We start from the raw sequence: 25,432 nt of genomic DNA on the forward strand, positions 1-25,432 counted from the left end.
ACCCATGGCCTATGGAAGTTCCCAGGCTAGGGGGTCCAATAGGAGCTGTAGCTGCCGGCCTACACCAGAGTCACAGCAACATGGGATCCCAGCCGCGTCTGCAACCTACACCACAGCTCATGGCAACAGTGGATCCTTAACTCACTGAGTGAGGTCAGGGATGGAATCTGCGTCTTCATGGATGCTAGTTGGGTTCGTTAACCACTGAACCACAATGGGAACTCCAAACATTTTTTTTTTAATCCATAAGAATTTGTTAATTTTTTTTTCCTCTGACTTACCCCTTCTATAATAAAGGAAAATTTCAAGTCCCTTGAAAATAATGGTGGCATCCCCCATGGTGGTAGTGATATCAAACCAACTTTTTATAGAAAAAAAATAATGATTTCAAAAGTTAAAAGACACACCCTGTAGTTGTGTCCACATAACTTCAGAACATCTGAAAAGCGATGAGATAATTCTGTTAATCCAAAATTTTGCCTTTGTCACATAAAATTTCAAGGTGCTTGCATCAAAATAATCAGATGGTTGAGCCAATTTATCAACTCTTTAGGTAATTAGATGTCATATTATTTAATATGTTTTTTTATTTATAAACATGGTATTAGTGGAGTTCCCTCATGACTCATGGGGTTAAGGATCTGGCATTGTCACTGCTGTGGCTCTGGTTTCGGCTGTGGCATGGATTCTATCCCCGGCCCAGGAACTTCTGCATGCCAGGCATAACCAAACAAACAAAAGACAGTAGTGCTCTTACTTTAGAACCTAGGCTATTCTGGTTGTTATTTTCTGGTTTAGTGACACTCTTATAGACTCTAACACCCACATAACACCCTAAGAACGGGGATGACATCACCAAGGCAGAGTACCAATGAAATCTTCTCATTAAAAGCTACAAATCAGTGGCTAGTGAGTTCCTCTTAGCTCTTCCTGCTTTGAATTCCTAAGGGCTATGAATTGAGGTTGAAGAGGTAAATTTGCACGTGGATTGGGAAACACTTCTAGTGACCAGGCTCCAAAAAGAGAATGCTTCATTCCAACTAAAACAGAGCAAGATGCAGAATTGCTGAAGAGGTGTTTGACTTAGCAGAAATTCCTGAAGCCGAATCTGACTTCTGAGAAGGAACAGTGGTGATAAGGTGTATGCCACAACCTGGCAGGGAACTAGGGACACCCAAGAGATTAGTCCCCAAGATCCCTGCAGGAGTTGTAAAGGCTTGAGGACCAAAAGAAATCTTCAGAAATTACACTTGGATTAGAAGATGGGTTCATTCTTCTAGAGGAAGGTAAGTTCTCAGCCAAACCCAACATCTCTCTTAGCTGCCTTTTAGGGTGTCAGATTCCTTACCTCTGTGCTCAAGAACCAACTATGATAACAGAGATAATAGTAATGACACAGATTCTATCAGAGTTCTTCATAATAACAAAATTATCCCTTAGAAAAATAAAAATTATGTCTGATCTTTAGTTTTTGTAACATCTGCAAAAATCTGGAAGACCGGCAGCACCACAGAGTTTTGATCTAAGTTTTTACTTTCTATCCAGATAATCAGTGAACTATGGACCTGCCATTTATCATGAGACTTTGTTCTCACAATCTGAAGATAGACAAAGAGGATCAGAAAAGTGTAATGGGAGTTCCCACTGTGGCGCAGCAGAAATGAACCCAAGTAGTATCCATGAGGATTTGGGTTCGATCCCTCGCCTCGCTCAGTGGATCAGGGATCCAGCGTTGCTGTGAGCTGTAGTGTAGGTCGAAGACGCAGCTTGGATTTGGATTCTGCGTTGCCGTTGCTGTGGCGTAGGCCAACAGCTGTAGGTCCAATTCTCCTTAGCCTGGGAACTTCTATATGCTGCAGGTGCAGCCTCAGAAAAAAAGAAAAGAAAAGCATAACTGGGAGTTCCCATCCTGGCTCAGAGGTTAGCGGAACTCAACTAGCATCTATGAAGATCCAGGTTCAATCCCTGGCCTCGCTCAGTGGGTTAAGGATCCAGTGTTGTCTGAGCTGTGGTGTAGGTCACAGACGCCGCTCAGATCTTGTGTTGCTGTGGCTGTGGTGTAAGCCGGCAGCTACAGTTCCGATTCATCCCCTAGCCTGGGAAATGCCATATGCTGCAGGTGTGGCTCTAAAAGACAAAAAGATGAAAAGAAAAAAGAAAAAGAAAAAGGAAAGAAAAGTGTAACTGCACATTGAACAATCCTCAGTTTGGGTTCAGAGCAGAAAAACATCTGATAATTTCAAAATAAAGTGAGCTGAAAGGCTATGCATCTAGTCACAAGAATGGCAATGATCATTTCATGAGTAAACAAGCCAACTCCTTAAGATCCCATTATTCAACACAAATCTGTGTGGTCCGGGTGAAAAATGCTTTTGGCTCTGGTTCCAAGATTCAGGATGGTCTACAGAAGTTCCCTACTATCTTTTGCTTCTTACGGAGAAACAAATAAAGACCCTACTTGAACTAGTCCTTACGAGAACCTCAAAATCTCCCAGGCTATGCTACATATTCTCTCTTCCTAGCAGATGGAAATAAGAAATCATTCATTTATTCATTCATTCATGTGTTCATTCTTACATCATCTCCCGTAGTCTGGTACTCAGTGGTAAGTGTACAATGATATGCATAAAATTATGAGAGCTGTGAGCCCCTCCTTGGAGAATGTTAAATAAGAGAAAATATAATTTCCGAACAGTCTAGGTCAGGTAATTAAATCTGAAAAGGTAAAGACACTGGGAATTTTTGACAGAGTCAGGAATATCTCCCCCCTCTTCCTGGCACTGGCAGCATGTGGAAGTTCCTGGGCCAGGGACTGAACTCACACCGCGGTTGCAACCTGTGCCATAGCTGCAGCAACACTGGATCCTTAACCCACTGTGTGCCACAAAGGAACTTTCAGGGTCAGGAATATGTTTACGGCTGCTGGATTCCTTCACAGGACTAGATTGTACTTGTTCAAACTGGAGTTATAACAATGCCACACCAACATACTTATACTTTGTCCTGTGCAGATAATCAGATGCAGGAAGACATATTATTGCACATAGAGAATTGAAAGCCCGGCTGGCTGTGTGGGGGTGGGAATCATTGGGGTTGTTTTATTTATTTATTTATTTATTTATTTTGCATGTGGAAGTCAGGAGTAGACTGGGGTCAAATCCATGCCACCAATTCTTAACCTGCTGCACCACAAGGGAACTCCCACATTGGGTTTTTATACACTATTACACCAGAAAAAGCACTCATGTTGTCTACGGCAAGACTCCCAAAGGGCCACTAGTACAGCTTTTGAAAAACGAGTTATGATAAGAGCTAGCCAGTCATGACAACACCAGACACTATACAAATTACTCCATAACCATTACTTCATTTACTCTTTATGACGACTATATGGGATAGATGTTAATTATTTGTGCTTTGAAGAAACTGAGGTGCAGCGATAAAGTTGTCAAGTTCACACAGCTGGAAAATAGCAGAGCCAGGTGATGGTCCCAGGTCTGCCTGACTCCAGTAATCAAGGTCTTCACCCTACTAGACTTTCCGGTCGATTCTGCAGACCAGTTAGTATGATCATGTTTTCAAGAACCAGAGATTGGTGGCTTTCAGTGCCTGTAACCACAGCTTTGGATCTGAGCATATCTGAACCCCTTATAGGCTAAGCCAGTTCTTGCTATGTCATCTTTATTTGAATCCGTAGTATTTTTAGAGTAGCCCCAACCATAGACCCCTTATAGACACTGGGAATTAGCTAGAAATTCTGCGTGGGATTCTCTATCTTTTCCTCTAGCATCACTAAGGTCATGACCTGGGGGAAAGCCATTTGCCAGTTTGTCCTGTGTTCCCTGGGAGTTTTCAGTGACAAGATCACACATGGTTCAGGGTCCTGTGACAAGAATCAAGCCAAGATTTGTGTAATTGTTGATACATACAAGGAGATCCTAAATGCTGGGATCTCTTCCACCTTTAAATTCCAGCAAGATAATGTCAAGGTAATTATGCTTTCTGTGCCCTAGCCACAAGATGGATTGATAGCTATCCTACCTGCTGAACATTTTGACAAAATTTAATAAGCTAGTGGAACAAAGGTACATTGAAAAAGTATAAAGTGGCCTTTAACAAATCGTCCCTGAGTGGCTGGAAGATATCTAGTCATTCTCCAAGTTTAAGTCTCCAGTTTACGGCATTCCCTCCTCCCCAGGGCACAGTGCTCTACAATGTTCTCTCTTTCCAGGGCCTGAAAAAGAAGCTGAACTGATTCTGGCAAGTAAAATCAGGTAAGATGCTACTGAAAGATAAAAAGGTATTACACCAGACCCTCTTAATTCATACACTCACCTCCCCTTCATCTTAGCTCACATTTTCATTTTAGCTGGCTACATTTTCTTATTGGGGAAAAAAATAATTTTATGAATGAGAGTCTTTACAAGACTCTTCAAAGACTACCCCTTAGGTAAATGTCTGAACGTCCTTCCCTTAAGGATGAGCCTGACCTAAGTCTAAGCAGCAATGAACCAAACACATCGAGAGTGTGGGTGACCTGTCACGTGGTGATTGCTGGGCAGAAGGAATGTTTATGGGTGTGACAACAGCTACAAAGCATCTGAAACAAGAGCCTTGTTTTAAATTCTCTAGTTTCCCTTTGAGAGTTTAGCCTAGACTAAGCTACTCCCAATAGTCTAGAGAAAGTTTAACATTCAATGTTCAATTCCTTTTGGTGGTGAGACCCAGACCAGAAATGCACATCAGCCTGACCTCCTTCAAGCAGAGAATCAGGGAGATGGAGAGAGGGGATATATTTTCCATAGACAGGAAAATAGTTGGAGATTTGAGCACTGAATTATTTAAGGTCAAACTAATGACTGCTTATAAAGATGGGCACATTTTTTAGTGACCAGGTTTTCTAAACACAAAGGAATTAAGCTGGATCGGGCTTATAAGAGGAGTGTTTTCCATACAGGAGCCCTAAGTCACATTTTATAAAACCACATGCTCTGCCTAAATGAAAACCTACCCAGGTTGTGAAAAGACATTAGTTATTTACACACTCAACAAACATTTATTGGTGAGCATAGTAGGCATCAGAGGAGGAAGAATAAGATACAGTCCTTATGCTGCAAGAGATTATTTATCTATGAGAAATAAAACATATCAAACAAATTATCATAAAAATGAAGTAAGTTTGTTTTAAAGATATTCAAGATATTGTATTTATCATTATAAGAATGTGGGCATTGTCCAATAGTGATGAGAAGAATTTCTATAAACCCCCCAAAGCTAGAACTCCTCTGTACTTTGCTTTAGTGTTTGTTAGAAACAGAGAAAGCTCATAAACGGTACAGGAGTGTTGTGCCTACAGTTAAAGGTCAACGTACTAGACGGCTCAGCACTTTCTCTGCAACAATAAGCCAGTAATGAAGTCATCATGTTCAGTGCTATTGACTTGGCACCTCTTTTTCTAAGAAGATAATCCTCCAGAGAAAAACGAAGCACATTATGACACTGATGTATATTATAGAATATACATCAAGATCAAGATCATTATGTCTTTATATTTGATAGCCAGTATATTAATGCTAGGCAATGTATACATTTAGAGGCTCAGGGGTTTTAGTCCAGCTTGTTCTTGCAAAACAAAAATGAAGTCAAAATCCTGAGCTCAATTGCTACACTGGCAAATTAAAATTACCTTGGCTCTTATTCATAGTGACTTTTTTTTGTCTTTTCTAGGGCCGCTTCCCACGGCCTACGCCAGAGTCATAGCAACGTAGGATCCAAGCCACGTCTACAACCTACAGCACAGCTCACAGCAACACCAGATCCTTAACCCACTGAGCAAGGCCAGGGATCAAGCCCTCAACCTCATGGTTCCTAGTCAGATTCGTTAACCACTGTGCCATGACGGGAACTCCGTGATAGACTTTATTTTTTTAAATTAGAGTATAGTTGATTTACAGTGTCATGTCAATTTCTGCTGTACAGCATAGTGACCCAGTCATAATATATATTTTCTCATACTACCTTCCATCATGTTCTATCCCAAGAGATTGTATATAGTTCGCTGTGCTGTACAGTAGGACCTCATTGCCTATCCATCTAAATGTAATAGTTTGCATCTAACAACCCCAAACTGCCCGTCCCTCCCACTACCTTCCCCTCCCCTTGGCAACCACAAGTCTGTTCTCCTTGTCCATGAGTCTATTTCTGTTCTGTATTTAGGTTCATTTGTGCCATACTTTAGATTCCACATATAAGTGGTATCATATGCCTTTCTTTTTCTGACTTACTTATAGTGATAGACTTTAGAGTTAACCTCAGCCAACTGTCCTGAAAATGTGAGCGGATGAATACAGGCAAGAACAGAGAGTGGCCTGCCCAACATAAACTCATCTTCAAAATCATTAAATGCTAAACAGCACTCATTAGATGCTAAAATAGTATCATCAGCTTCCTCCTAAAGCAGCACTTTCCTAGTATGTTTCTTTCTTTTGTTCTAGAAAAGCCAATGTGCCTCTTTCATGGGGAACGAAAACCGAACCAAAGAGATCCAGTTCTACTTTCACCCATTTTCACCCATTCTGGAGATACAAATGCTGATTTTTGTGGCTTTCCTGCTCATGTATGTTGGAAGTCTCATTGGTAATGCCACGATCTTTCTCACTGTCTGGGCTGAGCGTTCGCTCCACACGCCCATGTATTTCTTTCTGGCCAATTTGGCGGCTCTGGAGATCTTCTACTCTTCCACTGTTGCCCCCCTGGCTTTGGTCAACCTCCTGACCATGGGGAGAATACCCATCTCTGTCACCGGCTGTGGCGCACAGATGTTCTTCTTTGTCCTTCTGGGCAGTGCTGACTGTATCCTCCTGGGGATCATGGCTTATGATCGGTTTGTAGCCATCAGGGATCCCCTGCGCTACAGTCTCATCATGAGATGGCAGCTGTGCGCCCAGCTGGCTGTGGGAGCCCTGGTCCTTGGTTTCATTCTAGCCCTACAACTGACCGTTCTTATTTTCCATCTGCCGTTTTGCGCCCACAACAGAATCCCTCACTTCTACTGTGATGTACTCCCGATCTTGCGGCTAGCGTTCGGAGATACTCGAACGCCAGAAGCCATGATCTTCATCGTTAGCGTCATCGTCCTTACCATCCCCTTCTCTCTGATCTCCGTCTCGTACATCTTCATCGTGGCCGCCATCCTGAAAATCCGCTCCACGGAGGGACGGCGCAAGGCCTTCTCCACCTGCTCTTCTCACCTGACTGTGGTTCTCCTCCAGTACGGCTGCTGTAGCCTCATCTACCTACGCCCCAGCTCCAGCTACAACCCAGAAATGGGCCGCGTGGTGTCCGTTGTCTACACCTTTGTCACCCCTGTCTTGAATCCCTTGATCTACAGCATGAGAAACCAAGAGCTGAAAGATGCATTAAATAAGGTAATGAAGAGACATTTACTGAACTAGGAAATGTGGGAGTTTCTGGGCTCATGGAAATGGCAGGAAATAACTCCTACAAAAATGATAAACTTGGGCATTTGGATTTACCATTTACTTTCCTTTACTACTAGGAAATAGAACCTATATCTAGCTCCCACATACAGCGAAGTCCCTGAAAATAAGATATTATCATTTAAAACCAGAGAAAGTTGGGAGTTCCCGTTAGGGCTCAGCGGTAGCAGAACTGGACAAGGCTCCATGAGGACTCGGGTTTGATGCCTGGCCTTGTTCCGTGGGTGAAGGAAGGATCCAGCCTCTTCATGAACTAAGGCGTAGGTCGCAGACACACCTCAGATCCCTCATTGCTGTGGCTGGGGCATAGGCTGGCAGCTACAGCTGCAATTCATCCCCTAGCCTGGGAACTTCCACATGCTGCAATTGCAGCCCTAAAAAGACCAAATAAATAAATCAATAAAAATAAGAGAGAGTAAACTCTCGATGGGCAGGTATTTCTGTTTGGCACACTGATTTATCCCCAGTGCCTAAAACGGTGCCTATCTTAACTAGACACTCAAAACATATTTATTAAATTAATGCATCCATTCAAGTGATGGCAAAAAACATTCCTGTTTCTTTGTTATCTCCCCACAGTGCTTTACAGAGATTAGTATATACTGGGTATTCGATAACTATTTGTAGGAGTGCCTGTCGTGGCTCAGTGGTTAACAAATCCGACTAGGAACCATGAGGTTCCGGGTTTGATCCCTGACCTTGCTCAGTGGGTTGGGGATCCAGCGCTGCTGTGAGTTGTGGTGTAGGTTGCAGATTCGGCTCGGATTCCACGTTGCTGTGGCTCTGGCTCCAATTCGACCCCTGGAACGTCCATATGCCACGGGACCAGCCCAGAAAAGGCAAAAAGACAAAACAAAACAAAACTATTTGTAAAGTAACTGAGAGATTCCTACTAAGAGCACCAATGATTTGTGCACTAATGATTCTTTGTTTCCATTCATAATCTCTCTTTTGGGAATTTTTTTTTTTGGCCTTGAATTTTTTTTTAATTGAGTAATAATTGGCATACATTGTAGTATTTCGAGAATACAACATAATAATTAGATGTTTGTATACACTGCAAAATGATCCTAACAATAAATCTAGTTAACATCCATCACCACACATACATAGCTTGGATTTCAATTTTAAAATTGAAGTATAATTAATTTACAATGTTGTGTTAGTTTCATACATCAGTGATTCAGATACATATATATTTATATATTTTATATATTTTTTTCAGATTCTTTTCCATTATAGGTCATTACACAACATTGAGTATACTTCCCTGTGCCATAGTAGGCCCTTGTTGTCTACCTATTTTATTTATTAGTAGTGTGTTGATCCTACACTCCTAATTTGTTTCCCCCCATGCCCCACTACTCCCTTTAGTAACATATATTTGTTTTCTATGTATGTGAGTCTACCTTTGTTTTGTAACTAAATTCATTTGTATCATTTTTTTAGATTCCACATATTAGTGGTATCATATGATATTTGTCTTTCTCTCTCTGACTTACTTCACTTAATATGATTATCTCTAGGTACATCTATGTTGCTGCAAATGGCATTATTTTATTTTTTATGGATAAGTAATATTCCACTGCATATATGTACTATATCTTAATCTGTCAATGGACATTTGGATTGTTTCCTTGTCTTGGCTATTTGTAAACATCATATGAACAATTGAGGTGCATGTATCTTTTCAAATTAGTTTTCTCCAGATATATGCCCAGGAGTGGGATTGCAGAATCACATGCTAACTCTATTTTTAGTTTTTCTTTAAGGAACTCCCTACTGTTCTGCATAGTGGCTGCACCAATTTACATTCCCACCAACAGTGTAGGAGGATTCCTTTTTCTCCACACCCTCTCCAGCATTAATTATTTGTAGGTTTTTTAATGATGGCCATTCTGACTGGTATGAGGTAGCCCATCATTGTAGTTTTGATTTGCATTTCTCTAATATTAGCAATATTGAGTATCTTTTCATGTGCCTGCTGGCCATCTGTATGTCCACTCATAAACTCTTATTTTTCTCCTTTCTATTGGCTGAGTCTTGGAAAATGTTTATTGGGAAGCTAAACAGTGTTGGGAAGTTGTAAAAATTTAACACATAAATATCTGGTATGTGTTGCCATTTTTTTTTTTTTTAGTCTTTTTGCCTCTTCTAGGGCCGCTCCCGCGGCATGTGGAGGTTCCCAGGCTAGGGGTCTAATCGGAGCTGTAGCCACCGGCCTACGCTAGAGCCACCACAGCAATGCAGGATCTGAGCCGTGTCTGCAACCTTCACCACAGCTCACGGCAACGCCAGGTCCTTAACCCACTGAGCAAGTCCAGGGATCAAACCCGCAACCTCATGGTTCCTAGTTGGATTCCTTAACCACTGCGCCACAACAGGAACTCCTGTATTGCCATTTTTAAAAGTGTAATTGGTGATACTTCAATATTAGAAACAATATCTTCACTTTCTTCTCATTACAAATGGGAAATTTCAAGAAAGGAGTAAAATTCAAGATTTTTTTTGGCAGAACTGGTATGAAACCTTCTTTTCCCCATTCTTGCCAATGTCTTGATAATGGTGCTATTTTTAAAATAACATTTTTCTGGAGTTCCCATTGCGGCTCAGTGGAAACAGATCTGACTAGTATCCATGAGGACAAAGTTCGATCCTTGGCCTCACTCAGTGGGTTAAGGATCCAGTGTTGCCGTGAGGTGGTGTAGGTCACAGACGCAGCTCAGATCTGGCATTGCTGTGGCTCTGGCGTAGGCCAGTGGCTACAGCTCCAATTCGACTCCTAGCCTGGGAGCCTCCATGTGCCGTGGCTGTGGCTCCAAAAAGACAAATAAATAGATAAAATAACATTTTTCCATTTTTAAACATAGTGATATCTATTTTAGAAAAGCTGGAAAGCATATAAAAGTAGAAAAAAGTAAAAAATCATTTCTTTTAAAATGAACCTCAGATAATATCTGCATAGTTTATACGTTATGTCTATTATGAGTTTCTATACCCTGCTTCATTCTCTAACTTGCAACACAGACATCTACCATGCTGAAGTAGCCTTCTAAAACATGGTTGTCATAACATATCCATTTATTCTCACTGGCAATTAGATGGCTACCAATTTTTCACTATTCTAAGTATCACTATGATAAACATCCTTGTATACAATTTATTGCAACTCTGATTACTTCTTTAAGGTTAAAATATTTTATCCCCTACTTACATGTCACCAAACTGCAGTCCAGCAAGACCACTAATTTGCATTTCCACAAATTATTTACCAAAGTATTGGTCCTATAATTTTGTGATTAACCCTGGGATGGTTTCCTTCCTTTTCTTTAGAAATTGTCTCTTTTTCTTATTACTTGTAAATTTGATGGTTTTAAAATAGCAACTATTTATATTTTACAATATTAATTAAATTGATCTTTGTATAGCCATTTAAATTTCATGAGTTTTTCTAAGATGCTTAAAGAGTTTTAAGATTTAAGTCTTTGTGTAAAATGTCTACAGTTTATAATATGTGTGGGAAATATTTTAAAATTTTGTTAATGATTTTATATCTATATATGTATACATATATATGTTGTTATTATGGAATTGTGTTCAAATTTGTGCTTCGTAACTTTTCAATTTTTACAGTAAATAAATCCTGAAGTCATTCTGAAATCATACAAATGCTCACTCTTATGTTGTTCTTGCTGCTTAATGTTTAAAATTTCACATGGAGGAGTTCCCATAATGGCTCAGAGGTAAAGAACCCTGAGGATGTGGGTTTGATCCCTGGCCTTGCTCAGTGGGTTATGGCTCTGACGGTGCTGTGAGCTGTGGTGTAAGTTGCAGATGTGACTCAGATCTGCCATTACTGTGGCTGTGGCAGAGGCCAGCAGTTGCAGCTCTGATTCGACCCCTAGCTCAGAGACTTCCATGTGCCACAGGTATGGCCCTAAAAAGGAAAAAAAAATTGCATGTGGAACTTATTTATCATTCCGTTGTGTGCTGTGTATTTATTCTGTTTTAACCTGTGCTATCAGACATTAACTTTTCTCCCAAAATAAGTAGCCAGTTGCTTCAGCATAGATCATGTTTCCTTTACCTACTGAATTGAGATGTCATCTTTATCACATACTAAAAACATATTTATGCTAAGTTCTTGGCTATTTATTGTTCCATAAATCCATCTGTTTATTCCTACACCAATATCACCTTATTTGCATCACTGGTATTTTATAATCATTTTCATCATAACATTAGAAACTGTTTTATCTTTCCAGAAATTTGCCATGTTTAAAAGATCTGAAGTTTGCCATCTCATTGGCTGTAGTGGTTTTGAAATTTGCCCACTGGAGCTACCTAGTGGTACAGTGGGTTAAGGGTCTGGCATTGTCACTGCTGTGATTTGGGTCACGGCTGTGGTGTGGGTTCGATCCTTGCATGAGGACTTCTGCACGCTGCAAGTGTGGCCAAAAAAAAAAAAAAAATTGTCCGCATATTCTTTGATATACCTCCCTTTACAAAGTGGAGCTGATCCCCTTCCCTTTGAGTATAGGCTGTACTTAGTAACTTCTAGCAAAAAGAATGTAACAGAAGGGGTAACTTATGACTTCTGAGATTGGTTCATAAAAGAAGTTGTGGCTCAGACTGCTCATTCTGGGAGCTGTCACGTCCTGAGGACAATCAGAAAGCGGCATAGAGACATCCACATGGCAAGGAACCGAGGCGTCCTATGAACAGCCAGGGAGGAACTGATGCCAACAGCCATGTAAATGAACCATCTTGGCCCCAGATCCTCCAGCCTCAATCAAGCCTTCAGGGGGGAGCCCCAGCCAACACTTTGACTGCAACCACTTGACACATTCTGAGCCAGAACCACCCAGCTAAGCTACTCCCAGACCCCTGACCCTCATGAGCTTTGTGAGATAATAAATGATTTTAGTTATAAGCTGCTACATTTGAGGGTAATTGTTATGCAGCAGTAGAAAACTAATAAATGTTAGTGAACACAGCCCCATTGTCTTGCAAGTGATTGGAGTGAGCACAGCAGTCATTAGTAAATTGAATTTTAGGGGGATTTTATGTGCACTTTGACTACACTTCACCATGGAAAGCAGGGCATGTCCTTGCTAGAGATTAAATAAGCTCCAAAATTCTATCCTACCCTCACACGATGTTATAATAATTACATGGTAGTGGCCCTGGTGGCAGTAGTGACTTCCTAAGAGGAGAAAAATATTTACCTTGTGAGATTTGACTTTTGTTTCCAGAGGTTTCTAAGCCTGTCTTAACCAAAAAGCCTTATCTCCTATGCCTTGAACTTGTGATAGATGGTATTTTCCAGAAATGACCTCACTGAGACATCCCTTCCCACGTGCTCTCTCCACATTATGATGTGGACACTCTTCCCATCCAGAGGTGGAGTCCATCTTTCTTCCCCTTGAATCTAGGTGGCTGTATAACTAGAGCAGATGTGATGCTTCATGTCCAGGGTAGGTCATAAAAGGGATACACCTCCAACTAACACTTCTGGGACCTTTCTTTTGGAACACAGCCACCACAGTTGTGAAGAAAGTAAGAAACCACATACAAAGCCCACATGTAAGTGCTCTGGCTGAAAACCCCACTGGCTGCCAGCCGTCAGCTAGCACCAACTGCCAGATCGTAAGTGAAACATCAGATGATTCCAGCCACCAACCACTGAGGCAGTGCTAGCCTTTAAGCCAGTAAAACGGGCAACATTTCTTTTTATTTTTATTTTATTTTTTTGCCTTTCGTCCTTTTTTAGGGCCACACCAGTGGCACGTGGAGGTTCCCAGGCTAGGGGTCTAATCGGAGGTGTAGCTGCTGGCCTACGCCAGAGCCACAGCAACGCCAGATCTAAGCCACATTTTCGACCTCCACCACAGCTCACAGCAACACTGGATCCTTAACCCACTGAGCGAGGCCAGGGATCAAACTCGCAACCTCATGGTTCCTAGTCAGATTTGTTTCTGCTGCGCCACGATTATTTTAAACGGGATGCTGTCATCCAACCCTATTTTGATGATTCTATAGGAATCACAAGAAATCAAGGTAAAGAGATACTAAGGAGACTTGAAGAAGACCTGGATATACAAGGTACAGTGCATAAAGACATTTCCTATGAACCAGTATGTAGAGTTCTTTTCCTATTCTTTTCTCTATATATCAGTTTATAATTAAAAGAACTCAAAACTATAGAAATTCCTGGGCCAGGGATTGAACCCGTGTCACAGCAGTAACCAGAGCCCCAGCAGTGACAACACTAGATCCTTAACCTGCTGGGAACCAGGGGACTCCTTGAACAATTACTATTAAGGGCTACAGCAGGTGTTGCAGGCATTGTCACTGCTGTGCTCAGGTCACTGCTCTTGGCCCAGGGACTTCCACACACTGTGGACCAGGCCAAAAAAAAAAGTTTCTGCTCTCAATCACTCATTCTCAATGGGAAGAGCCCTCAAAGGAGAGAATCATCATGCCTTTCCTGAACTGTGTAAATGATGAAGCGACTAGTTCCCAATGCTCCACCCCTGCTCTGTGATGCTCAGAGTCAAAAGGAAATAATGGGAGCAATGCCACAGGCAAGGGAAAGTTAAGCTCCCTCTTCTCTTACCAGTTCAGTAACAGAAAAATGTGCAACAAATCTGGCTTTCTACTTTTGTCTTCCAATGCCATGATCCGCCCCAACAAACCATCCTATTTCCTCCCCTCTAAGTGACAGCCAATCACATACTGATACAGGAGAGGTGTCCCTACAATCTGATCTCACTGTCATGGCAGGTCAGCACCGAGCTGCCCCTTCTGAGATCCAAGAAGAAGGGTGGGTGTGCATGTTCTCTTATTTCTTGATTCTCCTTTTAAGGATCCTTGATAGATTCACCTAATGAAATCTCTTTTTTAAATCTTTAAATAGTATACAAAACAATTACTTAAACTTTAAAATGTTTTCTGGAGTTCCCATTGTGGCAGTGGTTAATGAATCCGACTAGGAAACACGAGGTTGCCGGTTCGATCCCTGGCCTCGCTCAGTGGGTTAAGGATACGGCGTTGCTGTGGCTGTGGTGTAGGCCAGCAACTGTAGCTCCAACTAGACCCCTAGCCTGGGAACCTCCATATGCCTCGGTGCAGCCCTAGAAAAGATTTTTAAAAATAAATAAAATAAAATGTTTTCTCTTTACACTACCAAAAGCTACTTGGTTCACACATACCACCAGACAGGAAGTTAGGCAGCAGGAGCTGATTAAGCTTTCAAGGATTTCCTCCCTCACTCCCAACACTGTTTTTTTTTTTTCTTTTAAATGATTTTTATTATTTCCATCATAGCTGGTTTACAGTGTTCTGTCAATTTTCTACCGTACAGCAAAGTGACCCAGTCACACATGCTCCCAACACGTTTTTGTCCTCACTTCTCCATTTCCTTAGCACCAGCTACTGACAGTTCCCCATGTCCTAACCCCCCAGAACCTGGGAATATGTTACCTTGTTTTTTTCTGGTTTGGGGTTTTTTTGTTTTGTTTTGTTTTGTTTTTTGGGTTTTTTTGCTTTTTAGGGCCACACCTGTGGCATGTGGAAGTTCCCAGGCTAGGGGGTCAATCAGATCTGCAGCTGCCCGCTTTTGCCGTAGCCACAGAGGATCTGAGCCGCATCTGTGACCTACACCAGATCCTTAACCTAAGGAGTGAGGCCAGGGATCAAACCTGCATCCTCATGGTTACTAGTCAGGTTTGCAACCCACTGAGCCACAACAGGAACTCTGGGAATATGTTACTTTATATGGTAAAAGGGATACTGCAGATGAGACTAAGGATCCTGAGATGAGGAGATCATCCTGGATTATGCAGTTGCATCCACTGTTATCACAGACTATTTATAAGAGGGAGAAAGAAGGGTGGGAGAGAGAAATGTGACCACAGAAGGAGAGGGAGAGTGAGTTTGGAAAATGCTATGGTGTTGGCTTTGAAGATGGAGGATGAGGCCATAAGCCAAGGAATGTAAGCATCCTCTAGAAACTAAAAAAAGTAAGAAGACAAATTCTCTCCTAGCGTTTCCAGAAGGAATACAGTTCTATAACCTATTTTAGATTGTGACCTATAGAACTAGAAGAGAATAAATGTGTGTCATTTTAACCCACTAAGTTTGTGATAACTTGTTACAGGAGCAATAATAAACTACAATTTACTAAGATACTACAATTCAGCACTTAACTCATACCCAATAAGCTACCCAGGTCCTGCTTCAGACATTTTACATAACAGATTCTCAACTTCTTACATCAGACTCTCAAATATATATGAGCTGGGAGTTCCTGTCACGGCTCAGTGATAACAAACCTGACTAGTATCCATGAGGTGGCAGGTTCAATCCCTGGCCTCACTCAGTGGGTTAAGGATCCAGCGTTGCCATGAGCTGTGGTGTAGCTTGTAGACATGGCTTGGATTCCATATTTCTGTGGCGTAGGCCAGCAGCTGCAGCTCTAATTCCATCCCTAGCCTGGGAACCTCCATATGCCTCAGGAGTGGCACTAAAAAAAAAAAAATATATATATATATAATATACATATCATGAACTATTGGAGGCGGTCATTAAAAGGACATGATCACCGTTGACCTGTGAGCTGGAACTTGGCAAACAGACACTCCTCACCCCCTCTCTGGACCTTGGAAGGTATGCTCTGCCCACCATTCCCACAGTGGGAGCTGTTTTCAAGGACAAGAGAGTAAGGTGTTGTTGACACCAGCTGGATGGTATACAGGTATATGTGAGCGGACCCTGCTAAGGCCTCTATGCAGATTTTAAGGTTCTGGAAGGTTGAAATCTACTTGTCTTGCAGCTGCCCAAGACAAGCTTCATATGTAAATGCTCCTGCATTGAGCTGCTTCCTCCACCTACCCATCTGGAGTGACTGCTTTTCCTTGATCTCTCCTTGCCCTCCACCTACAGGGCCCAGTTTGTGAACCAACATGAGCACGTGTCGCATATTTATCGCATTCATGAGAGAATGAGCAGCAGGGTAGGTGGTTCAAAAGAGAATACAAGAAACTGAACTATAACCAACAGGAAAAAAAGAATGCTGGAATAAAACTCAAATGTTATATATAATGCCAGTTACTAGCCGGCACGGCAATAAAACTGTCCCCTTTGGGGTTACCCTTACTGTCAAAATGAAATCATCTCAACCGGAAATAATCTGTAATTTAGCAATCTTCTACCAAGTAACATCTAACTTTGTTGAGTCTAGTAACTCACTACTGGTAAATACTAAGTCAAATAAGGTCACCTCTTCTAGAACTTCAAATGATTCTCAAGTAGGCTTGTTAGACAGTGCTCTTATTACATCACAGAAAGGGCACACAAAACCCTTTTTCCTGATTTCCAAGTTTTGCATAATTTTTCTACACAGACTTCTGGTTACCTATTAATGAGTAACAAACTACTCCAAAATTTTGTGGTTTAAAACCACAGTCATTTTATTTTAACACCACAGCTTTATGGATCAGGTTTTTGGGAAAGGCTCAGCTGAGGGAGTATTTGCTCCATGTGGTGCTGAATGGGGTGACTCGATGATATTCAGCTGGTAGCTGAACTGGTCTGGAGAGCCCAAGACAGCTTCATCCACATGACTTGTGTGGCTGGTAAACTGGATCCAGCTGGACCCCGTCTCCCTCTCCATGTAGTGCCAAGGCCTTTTCATGTGACCGCTTCAGCAAGACAAGTGGGCATCTAAGCATGGACTTACATTGTCAGTCTTCTTAAAGACTAGACACAGCTGACATTGCATCGCCTCCCCAGCACTCCACGGGTCTATCACAGTCCAGGCCAGATTCAAGGAATGGTGGAAACAGAAAACACCTTTTCAGGGAGGACAAAGACTCTGTGGCCTTGTTTACAAGTTTTGCATTATATTTTAATTTCTATTATATTGCTAATCCTTTTGTCCTAAAATCTGCTGCACCAAGGGTTCCTCCCTGTAACTTTCTAGGACATTTGTCACAACCTTGTAGACTACATGAGAAATGACCCTCTGGGCAGCCCACCACTCTTTTTCCCACCTCTCTATAACCCTTTGCAAGCACCCGAGGACAATGTTTAAAAGCAGCCTTTCTCAAAGCCTAGTCCTAGAACCAACAGCATCAGCATCACCTGGGAACTTCGTATAAATGCAGTTTTTAGGTCCCACTGCAGACCTGCTGAATCAGAAAATCTGGGGAGTGGGGTGGCCCAGGAGTCTGGTTTTTGTTTTTCTTTCTTGTTTATGGCAGCACCTGTGGCACATGGATGTTCTCGGGCTAGGGGTCGAATCAGAGCTTGCAGCTACATGCCCACACCACAGCCATGGCCACACCAGATACGAGCCTCGTCTTTGATCCATGCTGCAGCTTGCAGCAATGCCACAGCCCTAACCCAGAGTGAAACTGAGACAGCATTAGGTCCTTAACAAAGAGCCACAAGGGGAACTCCCAGGAGTCTATTTTAACAAGCCCTCCTGGTGAAGCTGTTGTATAACACTTGTTGTACATTACTTGATGAAAATTAATACATCATCTGAAACTAGGCTCACAAGAAAGTACATTTTGTTCCTTTACCATGATCTAAGAAATAGAATGTATAGAATCTGTAAATACCGCAGTGGATTTTTTTTACAACCTTTGGAAAAGGATGGCAACGCCAGAGAAAGCATGATAGCGATGCTAATTGATGTCCCCTCTCAACTGTCAATCGCCTTTTCCACCTAGCTGGTGTGCAGGAGAGACTTTTCTTCCACTCACTCAAGAGACACTCTCCAAAGGCCTCATATCTTATTTCGAAAGAATTACTTGTGGAAAGAATTTTTACCCTCTCCATCTTAATAATGGGCCTATTACACAGCTCAAGAAAATACATTTGCCTAAAGTGGCCCTCATTCATCTCCCTCAAAGACAGCTGTTGCATGAGAAAAACATAATTTTATCGACCATCTCTATCTTGTTTTGTTTCTTTCATTTCTGCTCTTTACTATTTCCTTATTTATCCTTTCTTTGAGATCATCCTATAGTTCATTTATATTCAGGCTTTCCTATTCTCTCATATAAACTGCTTTAGCTGTATCTCAAGTCTTTATACGTTAATAAGTTTATCTACTTTCCATTATGTTTTCTCAAGCAGTCCATTAATCAGAAGTGTGGAGTTTTTTAAAATGTTCTGATGTCTGGAGTTCTCATTGTGGCACAGTAGGTTAAGTATCCAGTGTTGTATTTGAGGTGGCTCCAATCGCTGCTGAGGCACAATTTCCATTCCCTGCCCGGTGCAGATCCAGTTAAAGATCTGGCGTTGCCACAGCTGTAGCAAAGGTCACACCTGTGGCTTGGATTTGATCCCTGGCCCGGGAACTTCATTTGCCACCAGTGCAGCCAAAAAAAAAAAAAAATTTCTGATTTCTAACATAATGATCAGAAAACTTAATCTGCAACATCAGGAATCAGCAAACTCTTTCTGTAAAGGGCCAGAGTAAATATTTCAGGCTTTGCTAGCCAAATAGCCTCCATTGAAAGTATTCAATTATGCCTTTGTTGCCCCAAAGCAACTAAAGACAATATGTAAATAAATGACGATGGCCGTCTTCCCACAAAACTTTACTTTTAAAAAAAAAGGCAGCTAAGCAGATTTGGCTGTGGGTCACACTTTCCCAACCTTTGGTCTATATGGCACCAATTCTCTGGTCACTGTTAAGAAGTGCCCCTACCTAATACATGAACTTTTGTAGTGTTCTATGCGTGCTTAAAAGTTATCATCTTATCCCCAGCCTGCTCCACTTTAACATTTAGGTCTGTCCCATGTAAATATCCTCTTTTGTTAAACTGTCACAATGATTAAGAGGCTGGGTTTCTGGAATGAGAGACCTGGTGGCCGCTTGCCATTGAGTGGTTTAGGATAAACTGCTTAACATCTCTAATCCTCAAATTCCTCATCTATGGAGAAAATAATACCACCTACCTCACCGGATTGGCATAAGGCAGACTTCAACCATCAGTAGAAGTACTACTGGAATCATCATGCCATTGAACCACTACTTTGTGAGGCAGGTATCATTAATCCCGTTTTCCAAAGAAATTAAGGCTCAGACACGTTTAGGTAACTTGCCCCAAATCTGACGGCCCAGTGGCAAAGCACTGATTCCCACCCAGAACTTCTATTTCCAAATCCAAGTTTCCACTACTCAGGCTCTGATTAATCTGGTCATACTACCACGTAAGGAATTTACTCTATGCCACTCCCAGGCGAGGCTGCACTTTAAGACACCGGAGAAAGGAGTTGCGAAACGGCACAAGAATTCGTGGTGCAAGGACTAAACTTCGTAGCCCAAGTTTAGTCTTCAAGGGGAAAGAGTGCGTTCGGCTAGCGGAGATAACAGTTCTCCAAAGAGACTTCTGAAAACAGGATGCCAAAGCACCTGGACAAATGCTTTTCTGGTCCTGATCCTCTAAGGAGGTGGTGTCACCCTACGGCGCACTCAGCCTCGATGACCTTGCTGCCCACGACTGTGCTGCCTTTTTTGGCTCCCTCACTCCACATGCTTGATGTGCCTGAGCCCTAAAAATACCTCCCTGGTTGAACCTCCCTAATAAGCCTTCGGTTTAAAGAAAAAAGGAAAAAAAGCCTTCATCTCTGAGACACATAAATCACAGCCCTGACCTGCTGTTGACTCAGCGGGTGACGTGCCGCTGAAAGTGGCGACGAACTCAGCCCCTTTCGATGACCTGAACTTTAACTTTTTTCCCCTCCACTCGGTGCCTATCGTGTGTCGTGAAGACCGCCAAGCAACCCGAAGACGGTGTTGGACGCTGGAAAAAGTGCCCAGGAATGTCCATTTCTCCCAGCCTAGGCTAAGCCTGGGACTCTCCAAAGCCATATCCTGTGACAATCACAAGGCTTTTCTCCGCCCCGTTGGTGACGGAAAACTCGTGACTCGAACCTCAGCGTCGGGCGGGCGCAGAGAAGCCGGGGGCGGAGCTACAGGTTCGGATCGCGAGGAAGCCCCCGACGGGTGGCGCGTGCGCAGTCTCTCGCCACGGGACCTCCTTCCCGCCGCCGAGACTAGGAAGCGGGACGCCAAATCTGTCCCCGCGCAGCCGCCGCCGCCGGGCGCGGAGCGGGGCGGCCGCCCTCCCCGAGGCGCGCCTGCGCACGTTCCCACGCACGCTCCGGCGTACGGCGGCGGCCAGGGGTCGCGAGCCGGTGGAGGACCCGCGCGCGGAGGAGCCCGGGGAGTCAGCGCTTCTTCCCTCCCTCCCCCATTCCCCTCCCCGCTCCCTCCCCCCCCTCCCCAAGAATGTTCCGCTACGAGGTGAGCTGTTGCGACCGGAAGTGACCCCTCCCTCCCGCCGGCACGCGCCCCCCTCTCTGTTTCTCTCACGCTCAGCGCGTCGGTCCGCGCCCCTGGGGGGGAAAAGCGGGGCGGAGGGGCCGGCAGGACCGAGCAGAGTGTGGGGGCTCTGGGGTCGCGGGTTTAGTCCGAGGGCTGTGAGCTGGCTTCGTGGGGGCGGGACTGTCCTATCAGTTGCTACTGAGGAGAGTTGACCTCTGTTTGGGGGTGGGGAGGGCCCGTTAAGTGCGGTAACCAACCACCCCCCACCCCACCCCACCCCCGGTGGGGCTCGGCATTGAGAGCCTTGCACCCACCCGGTGGCACTTAAGGAAGAGCCTTAAGGAAGAGCCACAGGGGAAAGCCCAGGGACGCGTTTCCCGCCTAAGACCCAGAACTATCATCTCACATTAATTACACATAGCCCCTTACTCGCAGGCAACCATCAGGTCACCCGGGCCTGCACTTGCCCTTTGACTGGGGCGGAAGACTGTTTACTGAAGAGGGCTCCGAGTGGGGAAGGGGCGTGTCCAGCAGAAGTTCTTTTCTGGGCGAATGGAGGGAAACGGGGGGTTCGTGATGGTCCCTGGAATACAGCAACAGAGTTATGACGCTACCACTGAGTTTCTGGATGACCTTTAGCGACTGCTAATCACTAGACAGAGTTTCTGGATTTGTAGAAAGGGTGGTTCTAGACGATCCCTTTCCAACCTAAAAAGCAGTGATTCGGTGAAGTAGATCTTTGTGATTTGGGAATGCTCTGGAAGTTGCCTCTGATGTGGATGCAGTTGCACATGCTTGCTTTGTCTAAGTTTGGAAGGACCTAAGATGGCCCTTTGGCCTAACGTTTCTTTTGGGAACAGCCTAGCTGAGAAATAGCCGGCAAGGTGTTATCACAAATGTGCCTGCCGGAGAGTGTGGAATTCTGATTCTGAGTATTTGAAAATTGGGGGCGTGTATTCTTGCTATTTGATGGGAATGGCTCGAGGTCAAACTGACTATATGTAAACATGGAGAGACATGCTGAGATGTGGTGGGGCAAAGTTCCGCAAAGAAAAGAAAACTTGGAAAAATAAATGAAATGGGGGGGAGGGGAGTGTTTAAAGTAGAACATACCCAAGTTGTTATGGTGATATCTAGCATTGTTTAACAATGCACAATGTTTGCCTCAATCTTTTTCTCCTTTGATCCTTACTACTTGCTGAGGCAGGTGGTGGTGTCCTTCTATTACCACCTAAGAGATTGTGGCTTAGAGCCTTAATACAGGCTGAGACACAGTAGGTGCTCAGGAGGTATTGAATGAATTCATCAGAACGGCTGTGATTTGCCCAAGTTGATATCACTTGTCAGAGTTGAGACAGAACTTAAACTTGCCACATCCCGGCCTTTCAAGAGTTTACTTAATTGTGATTGAAATCTTAGCTTTCTGTTTTATCACCAGTTTTGGGCCTGTAGAAAGAAGGAAGAGGAAAAATGATGAGAAAGCTTCAAAAGGGAATAATAAAAGGGTTGAAAAGATGACATGAATATGGGGAAGATAAGAATTTCATTGAAAAATAGATGTAAAACTCTAGCAAAATGTAAAGTGTTTGCTTTCATTTGTCATTATTGTAACCAGTGATGGAAAGGAAGTTACAGGCCTAATTTCTTGGTTGCATGAGGAAATGCTATTATTAGATTCTTGCTGAAAAGAGAAATGGAAATTTGGGGGAAGAGGTTAAATGAAATAAGGAATAGGAAAGAGAAGCTGAAAGAAACGATTTGCAAATCTTCCAATGTCGGGAAAATTGGGGGATGGAAAAAAATGCCATCTGTACAAAAAGTCATAATGAAGCTATTGTGTTGATTGGGAAGGTAAGAACATTTTTAGAACATTTTTTAAGTGAGTTTGTGAACTTCACAAATTACCAGTCAGTCTCTCTCTCTCTCTTAAAGTCTTTGGAGGATTGTCCTCTGGATGAAGATGAAGATGCATTTCAGGGGCTGGGAGAGGAAGATGAAGAGATTGATCAATTCAATGATGATACATTTGGGTCAGGTGCAGTTGGTAAGCGATATTAAGTACTTTTGTCTTCCTCTGGTCCTCTTTTTGCCTCACTTAGAAAATCTGGTGTTTTCTAAGCCTTATCTTTTCCAGCTTTATGATCTATCGTTCTAAGTTGACACTATAAGAAATTCAAATGGTTAGACAAGTAGACATTTTATAAAGGCTTACAATAATCCTAGAAGAAGGACTTTTTTTTTTTTTTTTTGGTCTTTTTAGGACCGCACCTGTGGCACATGGAGGTTCCCAGGCTAGAGGTCGAATCGGAGCTGTAGCTGCCAGCCTATGCTACAACCATGGCAACACAGGAACCAAGCCATGTCTGTGACCCACACCACAGCTCATGGCAACACTGGATGGAGAAGGAAGGTTGTTTTTTTTTTTCATGAAACACGTAACTTAAGGAAAACTAGTGCATTAGGAGAAAACTAAGATTCATATATGTATGTTTGAAAAATTTTATATGGCCTGACCCTGCTCTTGTCCTATAGTAAGTATATTTAATTACATATTTTATTCCAGGAATTTGGTGGTAAAAGGTCTTTGTGAGTTAGAAAGGTGTTGTGCACAAATGAAATTTTCTCAGCCCTGGGTATAGATAAATATTCTAGGAGCTGGAAGAGATCAAAAAACTAAAAAACCAAAGTCAGCTAGAGGCCACAGGCTTATAATTACTGAAATGGGAGATTCAGGGAGCAAGCTTGTATGATAAAGTTTGAGAATTAGAGATCCTAGAGCAAGTAAGTTGCTAATAAGTTAAAATGAAATTGTACTTTGGAAAGAAGAAAAGATAAGAATCAATGCAAATATCTCCGCTTTGACTAATGGTGTTGAAAAGCAGCAACGACTTCATTTATGTTGGGATGTGTGAATGTGGGATTTCTTTGCACTTCTATCTAAGCAACAGATATTCAAAGTTAAGTAATAAGAGGAGGAAATTTATCAGTCGTGGGTAATCCTAAAATGTTGAATATCCAAAACAAATAAAGGGTCTTAAAAATGTATTGGTTACTGGTTTTTCAGTGAAATAAACAGCTTAAATTTATTAAAGCTTAGAATGAGTTGAGTGAACTGGCGAAAATGAAAAAGTATACTCTCTTCAATCAGGGTTTACAAAATTCAATGGAGAACTAAAACTGCTGCTATTGGGAGCAGCTAGAGAAGCCTTTAAGTTAGAAAGCTAGGCTCTGTGGACAAGGGCACAGACCTTTTGGATTTCAGCCATAGTTTGGGGATGAGATCGTCCAAGAAGACGACGTGATCTAAGATGCTGTTCTCTCTCCATGGAGATCACAGCGAAGGGGGCGGACGGAGACTAGAATTACAAAAGCAGGGAACTGATGTGAATTGCAAATTGTACATGAAACTTAAGTAAAAACCTATAGAATACAATAGAAGCTATGAACAGTGTGTACTTATATCTGGAACTTTTTCTCTTAAAATATTGAACTTAATGTTACCATTTTTTAGCAAATTCGCTTATATTAAAATGAAATACATTATGAAGTTCCCTTGTGGTGCAGCAGGTTAAGGATCTGGTGGTGTCACTGCAGCTCTTTGGGTTGCTGATGTGGTGCGGGTTCAATCCCTGGCCTGGGAACTTCTGCATACCACAGATGTGGCCAAAAAAAAAAAAAAAAGAATGAAGATACACTGTTAGCATAGTAAATGTCCTCACTTTTGAACATGGATAGGAGAGGAATAGTTTCACCTTCTCACTGATTTCTAGGGTGTTGTGGACAGTCTGTTGTTATTCTTGTTGTTTTTCTGAGTTTATATTTCTCGCAGGATAGGGGAAGTATTGCCTTAAAAGAATTTTAAAGTGTGCAAAACCATATTTTATATGATGGAAGAGAGAAGTACACACCTTGAAAAAGCCCTTGGGGTTACACAGGAAAAGAACAGATGGTAAAAAGTAAAGGCAGTGAAGTAGCATCTGATTAGCCCATTTTGCACCCTGAGGCACAAGGATGATTAAGGTCTTCTTGGTCAACAAAGTTTATAATGGCAAAAAGAATTCCACATGTGAGCCCTTACCATTGAGAGTATAATATGCTTGAATTGTAAAGTTAAACTCTTGTTCCTCGTAACATCTTAATATAAATAATATACAGCTTTATAAAAAGAAAATTCTAAAAATTCCTTTCTTAGCGACCTGTGATTTGTTTAATACACCTCTACAGGTGGATATAGAGCTGGTATAGAGAATTTAAACCGGGAAGTAAAATGTCAGACCTATGACATACATTTTGGCTTGATGGTTTTTTTAACTCAAGGAGTGTCTTGAATAATACCTGTTGGTGCGGTAGTTATTTTAAGTCTCTGGCTACGGATGCTCTGATGTCACCTTTCCTTAAGAAACCAGTCACTGTCTTCTGTGTGGAAAAATGTTTGTATCATCTTTGAGCAATAAATGGGCCACAGTATTCTCAACTGATTCTCTAAAAATAAAAGCTTACACTTACAAGGTGCTTATTCTATGCTAAGGACCATTCTAAATGTTTTACATATATCATTAATCCTTACAGTAGCCTTGTGGGTTAG

General features: G+C 42.4%; 2 protein-coding genes across 3 annotated transcripts in view; both read left to right on the forward strand.

Moving 5' to 3' along the window:
- The first annotated feature begins 6,515 nt into the window (after window positions 1–6,515).
- LOC125124405 (olfactory receptor 10V1-like) lies at window positions 6,516–7,454 on the forward strand. Its single transcript, XM_047774519.1, has one exon. It carries the CDS (start codon window positions 6,516–6,518, stop codon window positions 7,452–7,454), a length of 939 nt encoding a protein of 312 aa, XP_047630475.1.
- Window positions 7,455–20,666: 13,212 nt separating this feature from the next.
- Window positions 20,667–25,432, forward strand: part of PATL1 (PAT1 homolog 1, processing body mRNA decay factor) — a 28,928-nt gene continuing 24,162 nt past the window's right edge. Inside the window, exons 1-2 of one of the 2 annotated variants that reach the window (XM_047775647.1) lie at window positions 20,667–20,826; window positions 22,780–22,891. In XM_047775647.1, coding sequence (XP_047631603.1) covers window positions 20,812–20,826; window positions 22,780–22,891 — 127 coding nt within the window. In that variant the 5' untranslated portion in view covers window positions 20,667–20,811. The remainder of the gene's footprint in view (window positions 20,827–22,779; window positions 22,892–25,432) is intronic. The other variant, XM_047775648.1, reaches the window with a different exon arrangement.

This window comes from Phacochoerus africanus, chromosome 4 (assembly GCF_016906955.1).
Source record: "Phacochoerus africanus isolate WHEZ1 chromosome 4, ROS_Pafr_v1, whole genome shotgun sequence".
In the NCBI taxonomy this organism is placed as follows: domain Eukaryota; kingdom Metazoa; phylum Chordata; class Mammalia; order Artiodactyla; family Suidae; genus Phacochoerus; species Phacochoerus africanus.